Below are 19,599 nucleotides of genomic sequence, written 5' to 3'. Positions count from 1 at the left end.
TTTGCCTCTCTTTAAGCTAAGTTTCCATTATAGCAATGATATCATGCTGCCATGTGTCTATCTGTGCCCTCAGCTCATCGGTTTTGTTTTCCATACTCCTTGCATTTAAATAAATACCTGTTAACAGAGTCACTCGCTAATTTTCTGCCTCCTGTTGTCCTGTTCCCTGCTCTGAATTTGTCCCATCTGAAACTGCCCGCAGGCTCCCATCCCCCTGCTAATCTAGTTTAAACCATTCCTTAACCAGGGTTAAGGAAAATCCCAAAGCCTTTTACTCATATATAAGGAGCAAGAGGGTAACTAGAGAAAGGATTGGCCCACTCAAGGACAAAGGAGGAAAGTTATGCGTGGAGTCAGAGAAAATGGGTGAGATTCTAAATGAGTACTTTGCATCGGTATTCACTGAGGAGAGGGACATGACGGATGTTGAGGTTAGGGACACATGTTTGATTACTCTAGGTCAAGTCGGCATAAGGAGGGAGGAAGTGTTGGGTATTCTAAAAGGCATTAAGGTGGACAAGTCCCCAGGTCCAGATGGGATCTATCCCAGGTTACTGTGGGAAGCGAGAGAGGAAATAGTTGGGGCCTTAACAGATATCTTTGCAACTTCCTTAAACACGGGTGAGGTCCCGGAGGACTGGAGAATTGCTAATGTTGTCCCCTTGTTTAAGAAGGGTAGCAGGGATAATCCAGGTAATTATAGACCGGTGAGCCTGACGTCAGTGGTAGGGAAGCTTCTGGAGAAGATACTGAGGGATAGGATCTATTCCCATTTGGAAGAAAATGGGCTTATCAGTGATAGGCAACATGGTTTTGTGCAGGGAAGGTCATGTCTTACCAACTTAATAGAATTCTTTGAGGAAGTGACAAAGTTGGTTGATGAGGGAAGGGCTGTAGATGTCGTATACATGGACTTCAGTAAGGCGTTTGATAAGGTTCCCCATGGTAGGCTGATGGAGAAAGTGAAGGCGCATGGTGTCCAAGGTGTGCTAGCTAGATGGATAAAGAACTGGCTGGGTAACAGGAGAGAGAGTAGCAGTGGAAGGGAGTTTCTCAAATTGGAGACGTGTGACCAGTGGTGTTCCACAGGGATCCGTGCTGGGACCACTGTTGTTTGTGATATACATAAATGATTTGGAGGAAAGTATAGATGGTCTGATTAGCAAGTTTGCAGACGACACTAAGATTGGTGGAGTAGCAGATAGTGAAGGGGACTGTCAGAGAATACAGCAGAATATAGATAGACTGGAGAGTTGGGCAGAGAAATGGCAGATGGAGTTCAATCAGGGCAAATGCGAGGTGATGCATTTTGGAAGATCTAATTCAAGAGTGAACTATACAGTAAATGGAAAACTCCTGGGGAAAATTGATGTACAGAGAGATTTGGGTGTTCAGGTCCATTGTTCCCTGAAGGTGGCAACACAGGTCAATAGAGTGGTCAAGAAGGCATACGGCATGCTTTCCTTCATTGGACGGGGTATTGAGTGCAAGAGTTGGCAGGTCATGTTCCAGTTGTATAGGACTTTGGTTCGGCCACATTTGGAATACTGCGTGCAGTTCTGGTCGCCACATTACCAAAAGGATGTGGATGCTTTGGAGAGGGTGCAGAGGAGGTTCACCAGGATGTTGCCTGGTATGGAGGGCGCTAGCTATGAAGAGAGGTTGAGTAGATTAGGATTATTTTCATTAGAAAGACGGAGGTTGAGGGGGGACCTGATTGAGGTGTACAAAATCATGAGAGGTATAGACAGGGCGGATAGCAAGAAGCTTTTTCCCCAGAGTGGGGGATTCAATTACTAGGGGACACGAGTTCAAAGTGAAAGGGGAAAAGTTTAGGGGGGATATGTGTGGAAAGTTCTTTACGCAGAGGGTGGTGGGTGCCTGGAACGCGTTGCCAGCGGAGGTGGTAGACGCAGGCACGATAGCGTCTTTTAAGATGTATCTAGACAGATACATGAATGGGCAGGAAGTAAAGGGATACAGACCCTTAGAAAATAGGTGACATGTTTAGATAGAGGATTTGGATCGGCGTAGGCTTGGAGGGCCGAAGGGCCTGTTCCTGTGCTGTGATTTTCTTTGCTCTTTGCTCTTTGACAGCACTAACAACCCTTCCTGCAAGGATATTCGTCCCAGTCCTGTTCAGGTGTAGACCGTTCGGCATGTACACCTTCCCCAGAACCAGTCCCAATCCCCCAGAAATCTGAAGCCCTCCCTCCTGCAGCATCTCTTCAGCCACGCATTCATCTGGTGTATTTTCCTATTTCTATACTCACGAGCTCATGACCTTGGGAGTAATCCGGAGATTACTACCTTTGAGGTCCTGCTTGCTAATCTCTTTCCTACCTCCCTAAACTCAGCCTGCAGGACACGTCATCACTTTTTCTCTCTCTAGCACGCACGGTGGATATCCATGACCCTTGCACGAGGGAGGCAACATACCATCCTGGAATCACGTCTGCGACCACAGAAATGCCTGTCTGTTCCCCTAACTATAGATTTCCCTACCACTATTACTCTCCTGTCTTTTCTCCTCCCTCCCCGCACAGTTGAGCCACCCATGGTGCTCAGGTTATGACTCTCCAGAGGAACCCCCTCTCTCATCGGTACTCAGAACTGAATACCGGTTAGAATATGGGATGCCCTCTGGGGTCTTCTGTACTGCTTGCCTTGTCCTTCTTCTCTGTATGGCAGCCACCCAATCTCTCTCTGCCTGCGGTCTCTTAAGCTGTGGGATGACCACCTCTTGAAACATGCTATCAACGTATCGTTCATTCTGGCAAATGCACCTCAGTGACACCAGCTACTCCTCGAGTTCCAAGATTCGGTGCTCGAGTTTTTGCTTTGGTGACACTTTCTGCACATCTAGTTGTCCAGGGCATGGGTAGGGCCCTGGAGTCCCCACATGGCACAGGATTTGCATTTGATGGGTGTGAGCAGCCCTGCCATGCCTCAAATTATTTATTTACTACACCAAAATTGGAAGTTAAATAAACACAATAAAATGGCTATAAATAGAATGAACGAGTAACCACCTACTGGTACTTTAGCTTCTACTTAGTAGATAGACTTAAATGTTAGAGAAAAAATAAAAATCAGCAGAAAAAAGAAAATACCCACCAGATACTCACTAACTAGCTTAGCTCCCTGTGCCTCACCGCTCTTTCTCCCTTCTCGCACTGTTTGTAGCTCCAACGTCTCACTCAGCCAATCACCTACCTGCTTCCCTGATGTCACACTTACCAAAAATAATCTGCCTTACCACTATTACTATACCCTACCAATACTAAAATGTTACCAATAGTAATAAGCTCAGTAATAAACCTTACTGCTTTAAAATAAAATAGAACAGTAGACTCATCAACTTTTCCCTTCTGCTTGTGTGCCTTAATTATAAGGTCATTACATAAATTCTAATTTTAAGGTTTTTTTTCTAATTTGTAGCTATTTACACACACACCCTAACAGTAGTGTACTAACCTAGCTATTTAGAGATACTCCCTAACAACAGTTGCTCACCAACCAATCACCTTACAACTTTCCTGCGATGTCACTGTTTCAATTTTCTCAAACCTCCAGCGTGCATTTGTGTTCTCTGTTCATTTTTTTTTTTAGGTCAGCAAAGTTTTTGTTGAAATATTGCAATTTGATTTAACCTTTCTGGTACTCCCGTTGTCTTATTTTATAGGCTAACATCCTGTTTAGAATGAATTGGGATTTCAGATATTTCATGGTATAATACAGTTCAACAATATAATTCAACATTTGAAGTCATGCTGCACTAGTGGTGACAAACACTCCTCAGTCGACTTGGGTATTTTGTTGTCACTATAATCACACACAGTAGTTGGTAAAATATTTGTAAATTATCTCTTCAGATAAAACAGGCTCAAGGATGATTTTTTTTAAAAACACCAATATATGGCTGGGCTAGCATATGACCAACAAGAACAGTTGATGGGAACATCATGGTTAGATATGCTAGCATGCCATCATCACTAGTATAATGGACTTGAAATTCCTTAAGTCTCCTAAGTTAATTATATTGCTATTTAACTACAAAAATCATCAGCTTCATGGTCTACAGCTGCATAATAAATACACTGACCATTCTTAAGTGTAATAATCAACAGTGTATCATGTATCAGAAGCGCAAGGGGAGAGCCAACTGTGTAACAGCCCTGACAACCAATTTATTCTGCAGCACCTGTGGAAGAGTCTGTCACTCTAGTATTGGCCTTTATAGCCACTCCAGGCGCTGCTCCACAAACCCATTGTCTCCCGAGACAAGGAAGCCAAAGAAGAAGATCATGTAATTAAACTTATTGATGCAGTGCACAGATTTAACAGATTGTTTGCATGTCCGTTCTCAACTCTGCTATATCAGTAAGAGTGACTATACTGCTGAAAGCAATGTTGCTGCATTCACACATCTCAATTTTTTTTAAATATTACTTACATATTCCTGGATTGTGTTGGGATGATCTACACCCAGTGCTCTTTCACTCATCAGCACTGCTTTCTGTTGGTTGCTGAGGGCCTTAAAAACAGTGAAAATTATGAACTGTGAATACTGTCCATTAAAAAAAAAATGTACCTGACAAATTTAGCAAGAGTTCACTTCCAGGGTGGAACCTCACTGGATGAGAGGACAAGTTTGGAGATTGGGACCATAACACTATAGCCCTAATTTTCCAATCCACACTCCAAACAGTCATTGCAGCTGGTGAATAGGTTTGGAATTATTATTTAATCCCTTTTCAAAATGGCAAAGCTTTAAAAACTCTTCGTAACCAACACCAATAATAATGCATCTTTTAATCCAATTTATAGACAATGTCACTGATTTCATTACCCTCCCCAGCCATGGCCTTATGCTGAACAAGACTATTCACAATCTCAAAGTCCCATTCGAGTTTCAAAACCCTATCCACTCCATCACAAAGACAGCCTAATTCTACCTCTAACATTACTCACCTCCACCTGCACCTCAGCCAATTGGCTGCTGCAACCCTCATCTATACCTTTGTCACCTTCAGACTCAGCTGTTCTAATGCTTTTCTGGCCTTCCATCCTCCATGCTCTGCCAACTTCAGTTCATCCAAAACTGTATCCCGCAGCCTTTCCGCACTGCATCTCAACTCACCTATCATAAATCCTTGACTTCCATTGGTGCCCAGTCCCCAAATGCCTCCAATCTAAAATTCTCATCGTCATATTTAAGTCTCTTTATGGCCTCACCCTCCCTATGTTTAATCTCATGTAGCCCTACAACCTGCACTGAATTCCTGGTTGCACTCTGACTGTCCTCTCGTGCATCTTGAACTACACTTCAGCCACCAGGGGGGCGGGGCATAGAAATGTTCACATCTCAGTCCAAATCAGGCTTTGTTTAGCCTGTGAATTCTTCTACAATGCTACAGCCAACTTTTTCTCGAGCCAGATCCTGCGTGGGGCACAGGTGAGGGAAGATGTAGTGACAGGACAAGAGGTTGCCACCATCCAGGACCTACGCTCCGGAATTCCCACCCTAAACCTCTCCGCCATCCTCTCCTCTTTTAAAGCGCTCCTTAAAATGCATCTCTGAGACCAAGCTTTTGGCCACCTTTCCTTTGTCTCAGCATTCACTTTTGTCTGACTACACCTCTTAAGTGTGTCAGAACTTCTATTATAATGTTAAAAGCGCGTTATAAATAAATGCAAGTTTTCGTTATCAAACCTTCCATCACACCAACCAGGTAAGGATGTAGAAAGATCGGATTTAAATCAGTTTTATTTTGCCTATTGCATCGAGCTAGGTTAGGTTAAAAAGACCTACTACGGTTTGTTGTACTAACCTGGATTCCCAGGTTTATTCCCCACAGGGAGGAGCTACTATGGAAATGTGGGAATGGGATACAGAGTGGAGGTACAGTAGGTGATGCACAAATATAAAAGATAAACTGAGTCAGTCTGGAAGGCAGAGTAAATACAGACCTGTTAAGGCACAAGTGAAAAATGCAAGGCCGGATTGCATCTACTTTAATGCAAGGAGTTTTACCAGTAAGGCAGATTAATTGAGGGTGATGCTTAGCACATGGGATTATGATATTATTGCTATCACCGAGACATGGTTGAGGGAGGGGCAGGACAGGCAGCTCAATATTCCAGGGTATAGAATCTACAGGCGAGACAGGGGAGGGGGCAAAAGAGAAGGTGGGATTGCACTGTTGATCAAGGAGTCAATTACTGCAGTAAGGAGGGATGCTATCTTAGAAGGTTCCTCAAATGCGGCCATATGGGTAGAACTTAAAAACAAAAAGGGGACAATCACTTGGCTGGGAGTGCACTACAGGCCTCCAAACAGTCAGGGAGAGATAGAGGAGCAGATATGCAGGCAAATCTCAGAGAGGTGTAAAAATAATAGGATAATAGTAGTAGGGGATTTCAACTTCCCCAATATCTGGGATAGTCTTACTGCAAAAGGTTTAAAGGGGGCAGAATTCTTAAAATGCATACAGGAGAGCTTTTTGAGCCAGCACGTAGAAAGTCCTACAAGAGAAGGGGCAGTACTGGACCTAATCCTAGGGAATGAAGCCGGACAAGTGGGAGAAGTGTCAGTGGGGGAGCATTTCGAGGATAGTGACCATAACTCTGTAAGATGTAAGGTAGTTATGGAAAAGGACTAAGATGGACCAGAAATAAAGGTACCGAATTGGGGGAAGGCTGATTTCAATATGATAAAACAGGATCTGGCCAAAGTGGACTGGGAGCAGCTACTTGTAGGAAAGTCTACATCAGACCAGTGGGAATCATTCAAAGAAGAAATAGTGAGAGTTCAGAGCCAGCATGTACCCGTTAAGGCAAAGGGTAAGACAACAAGTCAGGGAACCGTGGATGTCAAGGGATATAGAGGATTGGATCAAAAAAAAAAGGAGGCTTATGGCAGATTCAGAGTGCTGAAAACAGCAGAGGCACTAGAGGAGTATAGAAAGTATAGAGGGGGTACTTAAAAAAGTAATTAGGAGAGCGAAGAGGGGACATAAAAAACACGGGTGGGCAAGATAAAGGAAAATCCTAAGGCGTTTTATAAGTATATTAAGGGCAAGAGGATAAGCAGGGAAAGAATAGGGCCCATAAGGGACCAAAGTTGCAATCTGTGTTTGCAGTGGGAAGACATAGGTGAGGTTTTAAATGATTACTTTTCATCTTTGTTCACTATGGAGAAGGACGATGTAGATGTAGAGATTGGGGAGGGGGACTGTGATATACTTGAACATATTAGCATTGAAAGGGAGGAAGTATTAGCTGTTTTAGCGGGCTTAAAAGTGGATAAATCCCCAGGCCCAGATGAGATGTATCCCAGGCTGTTATGTGAGGCAAGGGAGGAGATAGCAGGGGCTCCGACACAAATTTTCAAATCCTCTCTGGCCACGGGAGAGGTGCCAGAGGACTGGAGGACAGCAAATGTGGTACCATTATTCAAGAAGGATAGCAGGGATAAACCAGGTAATTACAGGTCAGTGAGTTTAACATCAGTGACAGGGAAACTATTGGAAAAAAATTCTGAGGGACAGGATTAATCTCCACTTGGAAAGGCAGGGATTAATCAGGGATAGTCAGCATGGCTTTGTCAGGGGAAGAATGTGTCTAACTAACTTGATTGAATTTTTCGAGGCGGTGACTAGATGAGTAGATGAGGGTAAAGCAGTTGATATAGTTTACATGGACTTCAGTAAGGCTTTTGATAAGGTCCCGCATGAGAGATTAGTTAAGAAGGTAAGAGCCCATGGGATCCAGGGCAATTTGATAAATTGGATCCAAAATTGGCTTAGTGGCCAGAGGCAGAGGGTGATGGTCAAGGGTTATTTTTGCGAGTGGAAACCTGTGACTAGCGGTGTACCACAGGGATCGGTGCTGGACCCTTGCTGTTTGTAGAGTACATTAATGATTTACACTTGAACATAGGAGGTATGATCAGTAAGTTCGCAGATGACACGAAAATTGGTGGTGTCGTAAATAGTGAGGAGGAAAGCCTTAGATTATAGGACGATATAGATGGGCTGGTAAGATGGGCAGAGCAGTGGCAAATGGAATTAATCTGGAGAAGTGAGTGTTGATACATTTTGGCAGAACTAACAAGGCAAGGGAATATACAATGGATGGTAGGACCCTAGGAAGTAGAGAGGGTCAGAGGGCCCTTGGTGTACTTGTCCATAGATCACTGAAGGCAGCAGCACAGGTAGATAAGGTAGTTAGGAAGGCATATGGGATACTTGCCTTTATTAGCTGAGGCATAGAATATAAGAGCAGGGATGTTATGATGGAGCTGTATAAAACGCTAGTTAGGCCACAGCTGGAGTACTGTGTACAGTACTGGGCACCACACTACAGGAAGGATGTGATTGCACTGGAGAGGGTGCAGAGGAGATTCACCAGGATGTTGCCTGGGCTGGAGCATTTCAGCTATGAAGAGAGACTGAAAAGGCTAGGGTTGTTTTCCTTAGAGCAGAGAAGGCTGAGGGGGGGACATGATTGAGGTATACAAAATTATGAGGGGCACTGATACGTTAGATAGGAAGAAACTTCTTCCCTTAGCGGAGGGGTCAATAACCAGGGGGCATAGATTTAAGGTAAGGGGCAGGAGGTTTAGAGGGGATTTGAGGAAAAAAAATTTCACTCAGAGGGTGGTTGGAATCTGGAACGCACTGCCTGAAGAGGTAGCAGAGGCAGGAACCCTCACAACATTTAAGAAATATTTAGATGAGCACTTGAAACGTCATAGCATACAAGGCTACGGGCCAAGTGCTGGAAAATGGGATTAAAATAGTTAAGTGCTTGATGGCCGGCACAGACACGATGGGCCAAAAGGCCTGTTGCTGTGCTGTAAAACTCTACGACTCTACCTGTGTACCTCATTGTCTTGGGCTGTTTGTGGGATCAGCACATGATGAGTTAAAACAGCTTTCTACTGAACATGGAATACATTCTGTAAGTGGGCTTGAGGCAAGGATGAGGAGCTGATGGAATGTGTGAAAATCATTCATCCATGTCTTGAGAGATTCTGAGCTGGCCACTGTGTTTATAGTAATAAAATGGAGTGGCCATAAAGCAATGGTAACAGGATGAATGGAAGAGATTGCGATGAGTTAAATGCATCTTGCAGGCTCCATGTTGTCACTCTGTCACTTTTATGTATCGTTGATGTACTGTGATTCAGTGGTAGCATGCAAAGAATGTAGAGATCAAAGATAGAATTAGTACAAGAGTTGTGAATGAACCACTGTATGTTGTACTTGCACTGGAAAGTGGAGCATGATGCACTGGAGAGCACATACTGGAATTGTGCAGCGTGATAGCTCATTAAAGACTTGATTCTGTGGTTATTACAACTGGTGCATGTGTACTATGGTATTTAAAGTAACAAGATAAAACAGACGAAAGCAGTCCCAACAGCTACAATACAAAGCCAACATGAATGGCAGTGGAAGCCATACCTCATTATAATCACCCATGATGTAATTTAGACGAGCCAGCAGCCTCAGGCAAGCACAGATTTCCACGTGCATGGCTCCATATACATTATTGAAAAGATTTAAGGCCTCGTTGATGAGCTCGCATCCCTCTTTCAAGAACCCTGTAAAACAGACGTTTTTACCAAATTACAAGATAAACATGCATGAGGGAGGCCATTCGACCAATCCCAGATCATGCATCTAGGAAGACCCTCCTCTATCACAACGCTCTTCATGAATGAATCCAGGTCCTCTCCCCCATCCCATCTCAATTCAAACATCACCTCACATGTTGGTTACTCTATTAAGAAATTCCTGATGTCAGTCCCAAATTTGCCTCTTGCTTGTCATGCTTTCATTTGAATTAGTTTTCTGGAGTTTTCCAATACTTCCTAACTTCTATATTTTTGAAGGCCTTCTTCTGTTAAGGCTAAAGTTTGTCCATCCTTTCTCATAAGTCAGTCTCTGATATTATTAATCAAGTCTTTTATGTGTTAAATAGCAGAAGTTTCACAGAATAAAAGTTAAATATGTCGGACTTTCCATCACGTGTTGCAAAACTTATATCGTCATCTTTTTAATAAAGCTCCTTTTTTTTGTTGAGCTTACTTGGAACAGTTCCCAGCTGCTATTGCATGGATATAATATCTAAACTTTTATAAACAGAGGTCTATACAGCAATAGATACACAGGAATAAAATAAACCTGTACAAATAGTTAAAATCAAGTACTGGGAAGAGAAGGATACCGCGCTTGCGCTAAGACTTACACCTTCAGCATGGTATGTTAAAGGGGTTGGATTATGCTGGGTCATTAGTGTCTATGGACGAATTTATTTGCTATTAAGCAGCACAGATTTCAATGTTTGACCTTGGAAGACCTGCTTCAATGCAAGCAACCTTTGACCCGTGTTTTACAATAATTACACAAAGGTTTTCCTACCCAATGGAATTATTGAATGGAAAAGTTTCCAATCAATTAGACAATACTATGTCACATTTCTCATCTTTCAATGTAATGGTGTAATTCTACAAGCGCTTTTCCACGGGGCCTGGCTTTTTCCTGGGATTAATCAAATTGTTTTTCATTACATAATGGTATTTTGTGAGGATGTACGAATAGTGAGTGATGGAGTTTGAAAAGGCAGCATCAAGTCCCTCCATATAAAAACACACCAGCAACCACCAACTGAGAAGCAAGAAATGCAACCTGGCTCCCTGGCTTCAGCTCTTAGTAGGAATCACAAGTTTAACTTCCTCTCTACCTTGTGGAGTGGGATGTTCTTTGATCAACAACCTGGCCAAGGCAGAGAGTTTGGCAGATAATTTCTTTAAAACCCAGTCACTGAGGCACTGCGCCAGTTTGACAGCTGAGGAATCTAAGTACATTGAATAAAACTGACTTATAATCCCCCCATCCCACCAATTTATAGATTGAGTCTAATGTTTGGGCATCTAGCAGAATATTATTGATCAAGCTGATCATTATTGCAAGCTCTGATACAGGAATCATTTATTTGCTTATAATGACTGTGCTATCTCAGCATTACTGTATTGGATCTTTGCTTATTACTTCAGTTTTGATTAACAGGCTCATATGAGGGAATGGTGAACAATTCAAAGACTAAAAGGGCCCTTCCTACGTGGGTTCTTGATATTTCCTACACCGTGAATACTGTACCTTGTTGAACTTTAGCTTGTCCACTTTGGAAGAAATGGAAGGCATCAGACGCTTTTGGATTCACATGTTTGACAACCGGGAAGACGTTGAGAATGTCCTCCTCTGTAAAGGTTGGTCGGTGACGACTGTCAAAGTTGTACTCCTTCAGTAGAATCTACAAAGTCAATAAATTTTAATCAACATATTGCAGCAACCTAGGGTCTAGAAGAGTGCTGGAAAAGGCCTTAAAGTTACATCACCTCTCATTCAGTAACAAAGTGGGTGGCACAGTGACGCAGTGTTAGCACCGCAGTCTCACAGCTCCAGTGACCCGGGTTCAGTTCTGGGTCCTGCCTGTGCGGAGTTTGCAAGTTCTCCCCGTGACCGCGTGGGTTTTTGCCGGGTGCTCCGGTTTCCTCCCACAGCCAAAGACTTGCAGGTTGATAGGTAAATTGGCCATTGTAAATTTCTCCTAGTGTAGGTAGGTGGTAGGAGAATGGTGGGGATGTGGTAGGGAATATGGGATTAATGTAGGATTAGTATAAATGGGTGGTTGTTGGTCGGCACAGACTCGGCGGGCCGAAGGGCCTGTTTCAGTGCTGTATCTCTAAATAAATAAATAAAAAGTAACGCAAGAAATGCCAGGGAGCATAAAAGACCAAAACTCCCTCTTCTTGTACATTAACTCTCCCATCACAGTTTTCAGCCTGAACTCCCAAGTGAGCTTTGCTCGTATCGACCTTTCCAAGCACAATCACTCAAAGTACCTCTTTTTGATATCTGCACTAAATTGGTTTTGCACCAATTTCCTCTGTTCCTACTTTCCTGACATCATAGTTTGAATAATTTACCTAATCTGTAATTGATGTATATTAATAGATAACATATTAAAAATCCTGCCAACTTTTTCCATTATAGTTTCCTACGTCTACAGGAGTTCTCCCCGGTGTCCTGGCCAATCTTTTATCCCTCAATCAACATCACAAAAACAGATTATCTGGTCATTATCACATTGTGATTTGCAGGAGCTTGCTGTGTACAAATTGGCTGCCACATTTCCTACATTACAGCAGCTGTACACTTTAAAAAAATACTTTGTTGGCTGTAAAGTGATTTGGGATATTGAGGTCACGTAAGGCACTATATAAATGCAAGTCTTTCTTTTGCTTGGTACCCTTTTCAAACGCTTGAACATTTTAGTGGCCAAGTGATCAAACAGTAATGGATTTGATGGTATTCTCTCTCAAAGTGCTTAGCTCTTGGTGGGACAGAGTTTTGCCACCCTCCAGTACCTCATCCTTCACGCATGTCTAGGCAGCAACAGCGGCAGGCTATTTTACCACAGGGGCATCACACCAAAACCCGATCTTGACCAACATCCAAAATCCACACACACGCACTCGTCTGCAAAGCTCAATAGTGATCAAAAATAGACTGATAGCTTCGCTTCCTTCCCAACTGTGGCCAAATCCAGCCCCCATACTGCCACTCTAGTTGAGACAACTTATTTCAGCATAAACCTAAAGCTACACATAAGGTCTTTTTTCCGCTCGGGATTGATGCAACCATATTGGGCAGTGCATTTACTACTGCAGTGCCGCTATCAGGCTGATGTGCTGCAAGCAGCTAAACTAATTAAACAATATAAGCATAATTTGCATAATAAAGCAATTTAAGATTCTTAGCTGCCAGTCACTTATTGATCTTCATTCTTACAATAGAAGCCAGACTCCATTCTCAATGGACACCATCTTTACGCTAAACCTTTATAAATCAGCGGTTAGGGCCTCAGCTGCAGTACTGTCCAATTCAGGAGAATGTCAAAGCCTTGGAGAAAGAGGAGACTTCCTAGAATGAGACCAGGAAACTTCAGTCACATGCAGAGACTAGAGAAGCTGGGATTGTTCTCTTAGAGCAGAGAAGGTTAAGAGGCGATTTAGTAGAGATGTTAAAAATTATGAAGGGTTTTGACAAGAATAAATAAAAGAGAAATGCTTCCGTTGGCAGGAGGGTTGATAACCAGAGGACACAGATTTAAGACAACTGACAGAAGAACCAGAGGGAAATCAGGAGATTTTTTTTTAATGCTGTGAGTTATGAAGAACTGGAATGCACTGCCTGAGAGGGCGGTGGAAGTAGATTCAATAGTAACTTTCAAAAGGGAACTAGGTATATACTTGAAAATGAAAAATTTGATGGGCTGTGGGGCAAGAGCAGGGGAGTAGGATTTAAATATAAATAATTAATTGGATAGCTCTTTCAAAGAGTAGGCACAGGCAGATGGGCCCAATGACCTTCTGTGCTGTGTGATTCTAAGATCTTACCTGTATACCTGACTTCACACAGATTTCTCTCAAGAGGCTGATTTTCTGTAGGCCATACTTCTCTACAACCTGATCCACACTCTCACTGCACAAAAGAGAAACACAAACATTGTACACTGAGGAAAAATCTATCAGCAGTCTAAACATTCATTAAGGGCAATAAACAGAGCTGTCACAAGAGCTTTGTGGGTCTCTTTACATAGATATCTAATTCTGAATATGATAGATCAGGCTCCTGCTCGCAATATGATGCTTACCAAGTACATTTATGCAAATTAACTCACTTCTTTACCTCTTCAAAATCCCATTAAGGTGCTTCAGTTCATCTTTGAGACTCATTAAAAGCAATGCAATTTTCAAGAACAAGTATTTAATATGTAAAAGAAAAATATTTAAAGCCCCAACATACAAAAAAATTGTTAATTTATACATCAAAGCGAAAGCCCATTTCGACTTGCATGTAAGTTACTGATCTGAACGGTTACATGGGGCTGCAGGCTCGAACACGAGGGCATAAGGAACCCTCAGCTGCTAGCCTCACATCATTGCTAGTGGCATAGGAGTGGATGTCCAGCTTTCACCTTCGCAAAGAAAGATAAAATAAAAGCAAACTTTTTTTAAAGTTGTGTAGAGTTCTCCTGGTTTGGCGTAGAGTTAAGTGGTTCTCAGACAGGAGCCTTACAAATGGCCTTGGACTCCTGTACCCGGGGTGTGAAAACAAACAAAATAAAGAGCCAGGTCTAGTTAGCCCTGCTTTAAAAATTCAGGTTTGTGCAGGTCGGACAAGGGCTGCATTAGGGTTGGTGAGAAGCCCCCCCCACAAGCGGATAGCTCGCTGGCACACAACTGTGCAGGCTCACACACGTGGGCATCGTACAGAAGGGCTGCTGGAAACTGTATCCCGGGACAAAGTCAATGCTCTCAGAAAAAAAGATGAAAGGAAAGGGCAACACAAATATATAACAGGAAATGGCATCTTTAAGTTCAGTGCTTGTGATTTTACAGGCAGGTACGTAACAGCGGGAGGTGCCACAGCCTCGTTACTCTACATGCAATTCTGGTTCTAAACCATAACATATACTGCAGTTTGATTATCTGTACCAGTCTATACTGAAGCTGAAGTAGCTCCTGGTCTCATTGCTGATGCTCTTCCAGAGCTCCTGTGGTGTCGTACTGGCCCAGGCTGTATTGTCTGTGTTCCCCAAGTGCCGGGGTTTCCTCTTGTTCCTCTTTTTCTTCGAGACAAGCTCATCAGTGGGGAGGTGAGCAATGGGGTTTGGGAAGGAACTGAGGAAGCAGTTGAGAAAATGGCTTATGGCGACAGACAAACCAGAGAGCTCCACTCCCTAAAGCAGGCAGAAAACAAAAAGGTTGGAAAAAAAATTATTTTGGGGATCTTCTAACATGGGCACATATGAAATTGACAGGCAGAAAAAGATCAGCTGGTCTATCAATCAGGCCTGTCCTGCGCAATGATAGCCAGACCATTATGATTAAGACTGCTTTTCTGTTCCCCCACGCCGCCACTTCCCACTCACCCTCCACAGCCATGTAATCTCCCGGGAGAGGCAAACAGAGAAAAAACCCCAGAGTCATTAAGTATAAAAATCCTCTGGAAATTTCCTCGCTGACTACCTTAGCTGTTCAAAACCAGTCCAAGAGATCACATGAACTAAGGGCTAATCTGAACACTTAACAATACCCCAAATATATTACAGGGCACATTTCACAGCGCCACAGCAACAAAAAGATAACTGTACAAGCAAAAGTATGTTTGTGTGTCTGTTTTTACCTGTGCACCAGGTGCCAATGGCTGTGGAAGGTCTGCATCGCTAGACTAAGCCAGTCAGCAATCAGGAAAGAAGTGCATATTGCTGCCAAGGATGCCAAAAAACTAAAATGTGAATCTTGAAGCTTGCAGAGGCAGCAGTGTTACCTCTTTAACCTTAAGAACACTGCCTTTTTATTTATTTATTCATTCATTCATGGGTTTGCATGTTGCTGGTAAGGCCAGCTTTTATTGCCCATCCCCAATTACCCTTCACCACCTTCTTGAACCGCTGGAGTCTATCATAATCATTTTTGATGTAACTGAGTGGCATATTAGGCCATTTCAGAGGGCAGTTAAGAATCAACCACATTGCTGTGGGTCTGAAGTCACAGAAAAGCCCAGACTGGGTCAGGACTGCAGGTTTCCTTCCCTAAGGGACATCAGCGAACCAGTTGGGTTTTGTCCGACAATCTGGTAGTTCCATGGTCACCACTGATACTAGCTATCATGGAAGGATGTGCAGAGGAGCAACAAATAAGGAGCTGAACAAAACTCTTCAAAGGAAGCTCTTTTCTTTGGTTGTGTGGATTGATGGCCAAATTAGGGAGAAAGAAAAACAGAGGGAAAGAGGGAGAAAGAAGATACACAATGCAGTAGAAGCGTTTAAAGTCACAAAAGAATTTGCTATTAAATAAGGTTCATAACATTCAATGCAAGCAGTAGTAAAAGTTAACTAGTATGAGGCCATTGCCGCGCCCCTAGCCAAGCTGTTCCAGTACAGCTACAACACTGGCATCTACCCTACAATGTGGAAAATTGCCCAGGTATGTCCTGTACACAAAAAGCAGGACAAATCCAACCCGGCCAACTACCGCCCCATTAGCCTACTCTCAATCATCAGTAAAGTGATGGAAGGTAGCATCGACAGTGCTGTCAAGTGGCACTTGCTTAGCAATAACTGGCTCAGTGACGCTCAGTTTGGGTTCCGCCAGGGCCACTCAGCTCCTGACCTCATTACAGCCTTGGTTCAAACATGGACAAAAGAGCTGAACGCAAGAGGTGAGGTGAGAGTGACTGCCCTTGACATCAAGGCAGCATTTGACCGAGTATGGCATCAAGGAGCCCTAGCAAAACTGAGGTCAATGGGAATCAGGGGGAAAACCCTCCGCTGGCTGGAGTCATACCTAGCACAAAGGAAGATGGTTGTGGTTGTTGGAAGTCAATCATCTGAGCTCCAGCACAGCACTGCTGGAGTTCCTCAGGATAGTGTCCGAGGCCCAACCATCTTCAGCTGCTTCATCAATGACCTTCCTTCAATCATAAGGTCAGAAGTGGGGATGTTCGCTGATGATTGCACAATGTTCAGCACCATTCGTGACTTCTCAGATACTGAAGCAGTCCGTGTAGAAATGCAGTAAGACCTGGACAATATCCAGGCTTGGGCTGATAAGTGGCAAGTAACACTTGCGCCACACAAGTGCCAGGCAATGACCATCTCCAACAAAAGAGAATCTAACCATCTCCCCTTGACATTCAACGGCATTACCATCGCTGAATCCCCCACTATCAACATCCTAGGGGTTACCATTGACCAAAAACTAATCTGGAGTAGCCATATAAATACCGTGGCTACAAGAGCAGGTCCGAGGCTAGGAATCCTGAGGCGAGTAACTCACCTCCTGACTCCCCAAAGCCTGTCCACCATCTACAAGGCACAAGTCAGGAGTGTGATGGAATACTCTCCACTTGCCTGGATGGGTGCAGCTCCAACAACACTCAAGAAGCTCGACACCATCCAGGACGAAGCAGCCCGCTTGATTAGCTCCCCATCTACAAACATTCACTCCCTCCACCACCGACGCACAGTAGCTGCAGTGTGTACCATCTACAAGATGCACTGCAGCAATGCACCAAGGCTCCTCAGACAGCACCTTCCAAACCCGCAACCTCTACCAACTAGAAGGACAAGGGCAGCAAATACATGGGAACACCACCACCTGCAAGTTCTCCTCCAAGTCACACACCATCCTGACTTGTAACTATATCGCCGTTCCTTCACTGTCGCTGGGTCAAAATCCTGGAACTCCCTTCCTAACAGCACTGTGGGTGTACCTACCCCACATGGACTGCAGCAGTTCAAGAAGGCAGCTCACCACCACCTTCTCAAGGGCAATTAGGGATGGGCAATAAATGCTGGCCTGGCCAGCGACGCCCACATCCCATGAATGAATAAAAAACTTTTTTTTTTTAAATTCACCCCACTGTGTTAGCTCTACAACCAAACCCATGTAGCGTACACCCATTTCCCAGACTCTAGTTCTACTTTCAAACAGCACAAGATTAAGTGCAGATGCTGTATACATTACACCGCTGCTATCTCATGCTTCGGAACAGGAGTAGGCCATTTAGCCCCTCGATCCTGTTATACCATTTAAGGAATTCATGGCTGATCTGCAACCCAACTCCAGCCCCAGCTTAAAGCTCACATTTACATTCACACTTCCTCCAGGAGGAAACTTATGAACTTGCTCTTACCTGAAGGTATATTTTGAAGATATGTTTAGCAGATCGGGTGATTAATTCAGTCACTCCAAGTTTCTGTAGTGTTAAAAAATTTTTGCAAGCATGTATGTTAATAAAAATTTTGTTCTGTACACTAATTTGAATGACTACACACTAGGTTACTATTGTATATTTGACTATTCAGATTAATTAGAACTTTACATGACTGTCTTTTATAGATTACTTCAATAGTATGTTCTTTTAGTAATTAACAACAAAGATACATACATAAATGTGGTCCAACTGCTGCCTAGTGGGGCTATTTGAAACAGACTCTACTATCTTGGCCAGGTAACGGATGTTGATGCCCCGCTGATGCATGGCTTCTGCCAATGTAGCACCATCCATTGGAAGCACAGTGTGATCCATGCAGTCTTTTATCTAAAACAAAGAACACATACTTTCTTCCAGATTCAGAACACGCAGAGAATGTTTGAATAAAGCTAAACAATGTAGACGCTCATATGAAGAGACACCTGCAAAATCCACAAGGCATTGAGATAATTACAAACCCAATTGATAGACATGCTTTACACTGAATCACCCCAACATAAGCTTCAAAAAGGCTCTAGCCCTTCAACTGATCTAGGTTACTCGAACGTATGTTGAGCTGAAAAGGTGGCCCCCATCTAATTTGAATAATTCAGTGAAATACCAGAGGCTGAATACATTTTGAACCAAGTAACCAACTCCAGACACTTTTAGATGGCAAATATTCAGCTATTTCAGTTAAAACAAAATTTGAATTGCTTGACAGAACCATTTTATTTTTCTCGATCCCCTCCTCTTAACTGAAGCACAAGAATACTGGGCAAGTCACACATGGCTTTCCAAGACATGCTTTACAGGGGGGGCAGATTGAGAATGGCATTGGACAAAGCAAGGCAGCAGTCTGCCTTGTGCTTCCTAGCCCAGGAAAGGTGGTTTGGGTGGGGAATAAGTTTTAAATTGGTGGAGATGGAAAGGGAACAGGAACACACACACATGAAACAGAGGTTATCATCACGTATCAGTGTCCTTCAACCCATCAAGATAGGGAGAATGAACTGCTCCATGATGATAATTGCTGTTCTGCCTTGGAACTTAAGAGTTTGTTTACAGTAGAGCAACAGAAACTGATTTTCCACACAAAAAACAACAATCTAATGGGATTGACTCAATCACACGAGGCTGGAGAAAAAGCAAATTAGTCATTTTGCAGTTGGGTTAGGTCAAGTAATGTTCAGCCTCCAGTAAATCATAACATAGCAGAGTTCAGTTCTTACCAAAGATGGAATCTGGCAGGAAACCAGAAAAGCAGCCGCATCTTTCAACAACTGCTTCTGTTTCTGGAGCTGTTCACCATTGGGATCATGGAAACGAACACCTGTAACAAACAAATGTTATCATGATCAAAACCTATTGCATTGTATGTAACAGACATGGAGTCAGGAACATGAAGCACAACAACTTACACTTCTATAGCACTCATTACATCACAGAGCCCTTTACAGGTGATGGACAGCAAGTAAACACCAAGCAGAAGGGAGAAAGGGAGAGGACAAAAGCCTTTACAAGAGATGACATGAGGTGGCTAAAAGCTTAGTCAGAGATGTTTTGAGAAGGCTTTACACAGAGTGGGTTGAGGATTAGAAGAAAGGCAGCAAGTTGGAGAGGAACCACAAGAGGGACTGATTACATATTTCAAATGTCACAAATGGGATACTCCATATCCCATAACTCCCAAGTCAACTATTTACTATGTGTTATGTTTCCGTGCTGTGCAATAAGTAAAAAAAAAAACTTAAGCTGT

At 43.2% G+C, this 19,599-nt stretch overlaps 1 protein-coding gene across 3 annotated transcripts in view; it reads right to left on the bottom strand.

Moving 5' to 3' along the window:
- cluha (clustered mitochondria (cluA/CLU1) homolog a) overlaps positions 1 to 19,599 on the bottom strand; it is a 114,518-nt gene that overhangs the window by 29,068 nt on the left and 65,851 nt on the right. For all 3 annotated transcript variants that reach the window (XM_068010531.1, XM_068010532.1, XM_068010533.1), the window contains exons 13-20: positions 19,073 to 19,173; positions 18,036 to 18,188; positions 17,781 to 17,843; positions 14,576 to 14,820; positions 13,475 to 13,559; positions 11,172 to 11,325; positions 9,474 to 9,613; positions 4,457 to 4,537 (exon numbers count right to left, since the gene is read on the bottom strand). In XM_068010531.1, coding sequence (XP_067866632.1) covers positions 4,457 to 4,537; positions 9,474 to 9,613; positions 11,172 to 11,325; positions 13,475 to 13,559; positions 14,576 to 14,820; positions 17,781 to 17,843; positions 18,036 to 18,188; positions 19,073 to 19,173 — 1,022 coding nt within the window. The remainder of the gene's footprint in view (positions 1 to 4,456; positions 4,538 to 9,473; positions 9,614 to 11,171; positions 11,326 to 13,474; positions 13,560 to 14,575; positions 14,821 to 17,780; positions 17,844 to 18,035; positions 18,189 to 19,072; positions 19,174 to 19,599) is intronic.

The sequence above is a fragment of the Heterodontus francisci genome, chromosome 30 (assembly GCF_036365525.1).
Source record: "Heterodontus francisci isolate sHetFra1 chromosome 30, sHetFra1.hap1, whole genome shotgun sequence".
Classification (NCBI taxonomy): domain Eukaryota; kingdom Metazoa; phylum Chordata; class Chondrichthyes; order Heterodontiformes; family Heterodontidae; genus Heterodontus; species Heterodontus francisci.
Note: the sequence above shows the minus strand (reverse complement) of the source record. Positions and strands in the feature narration are given on the sequence as shown.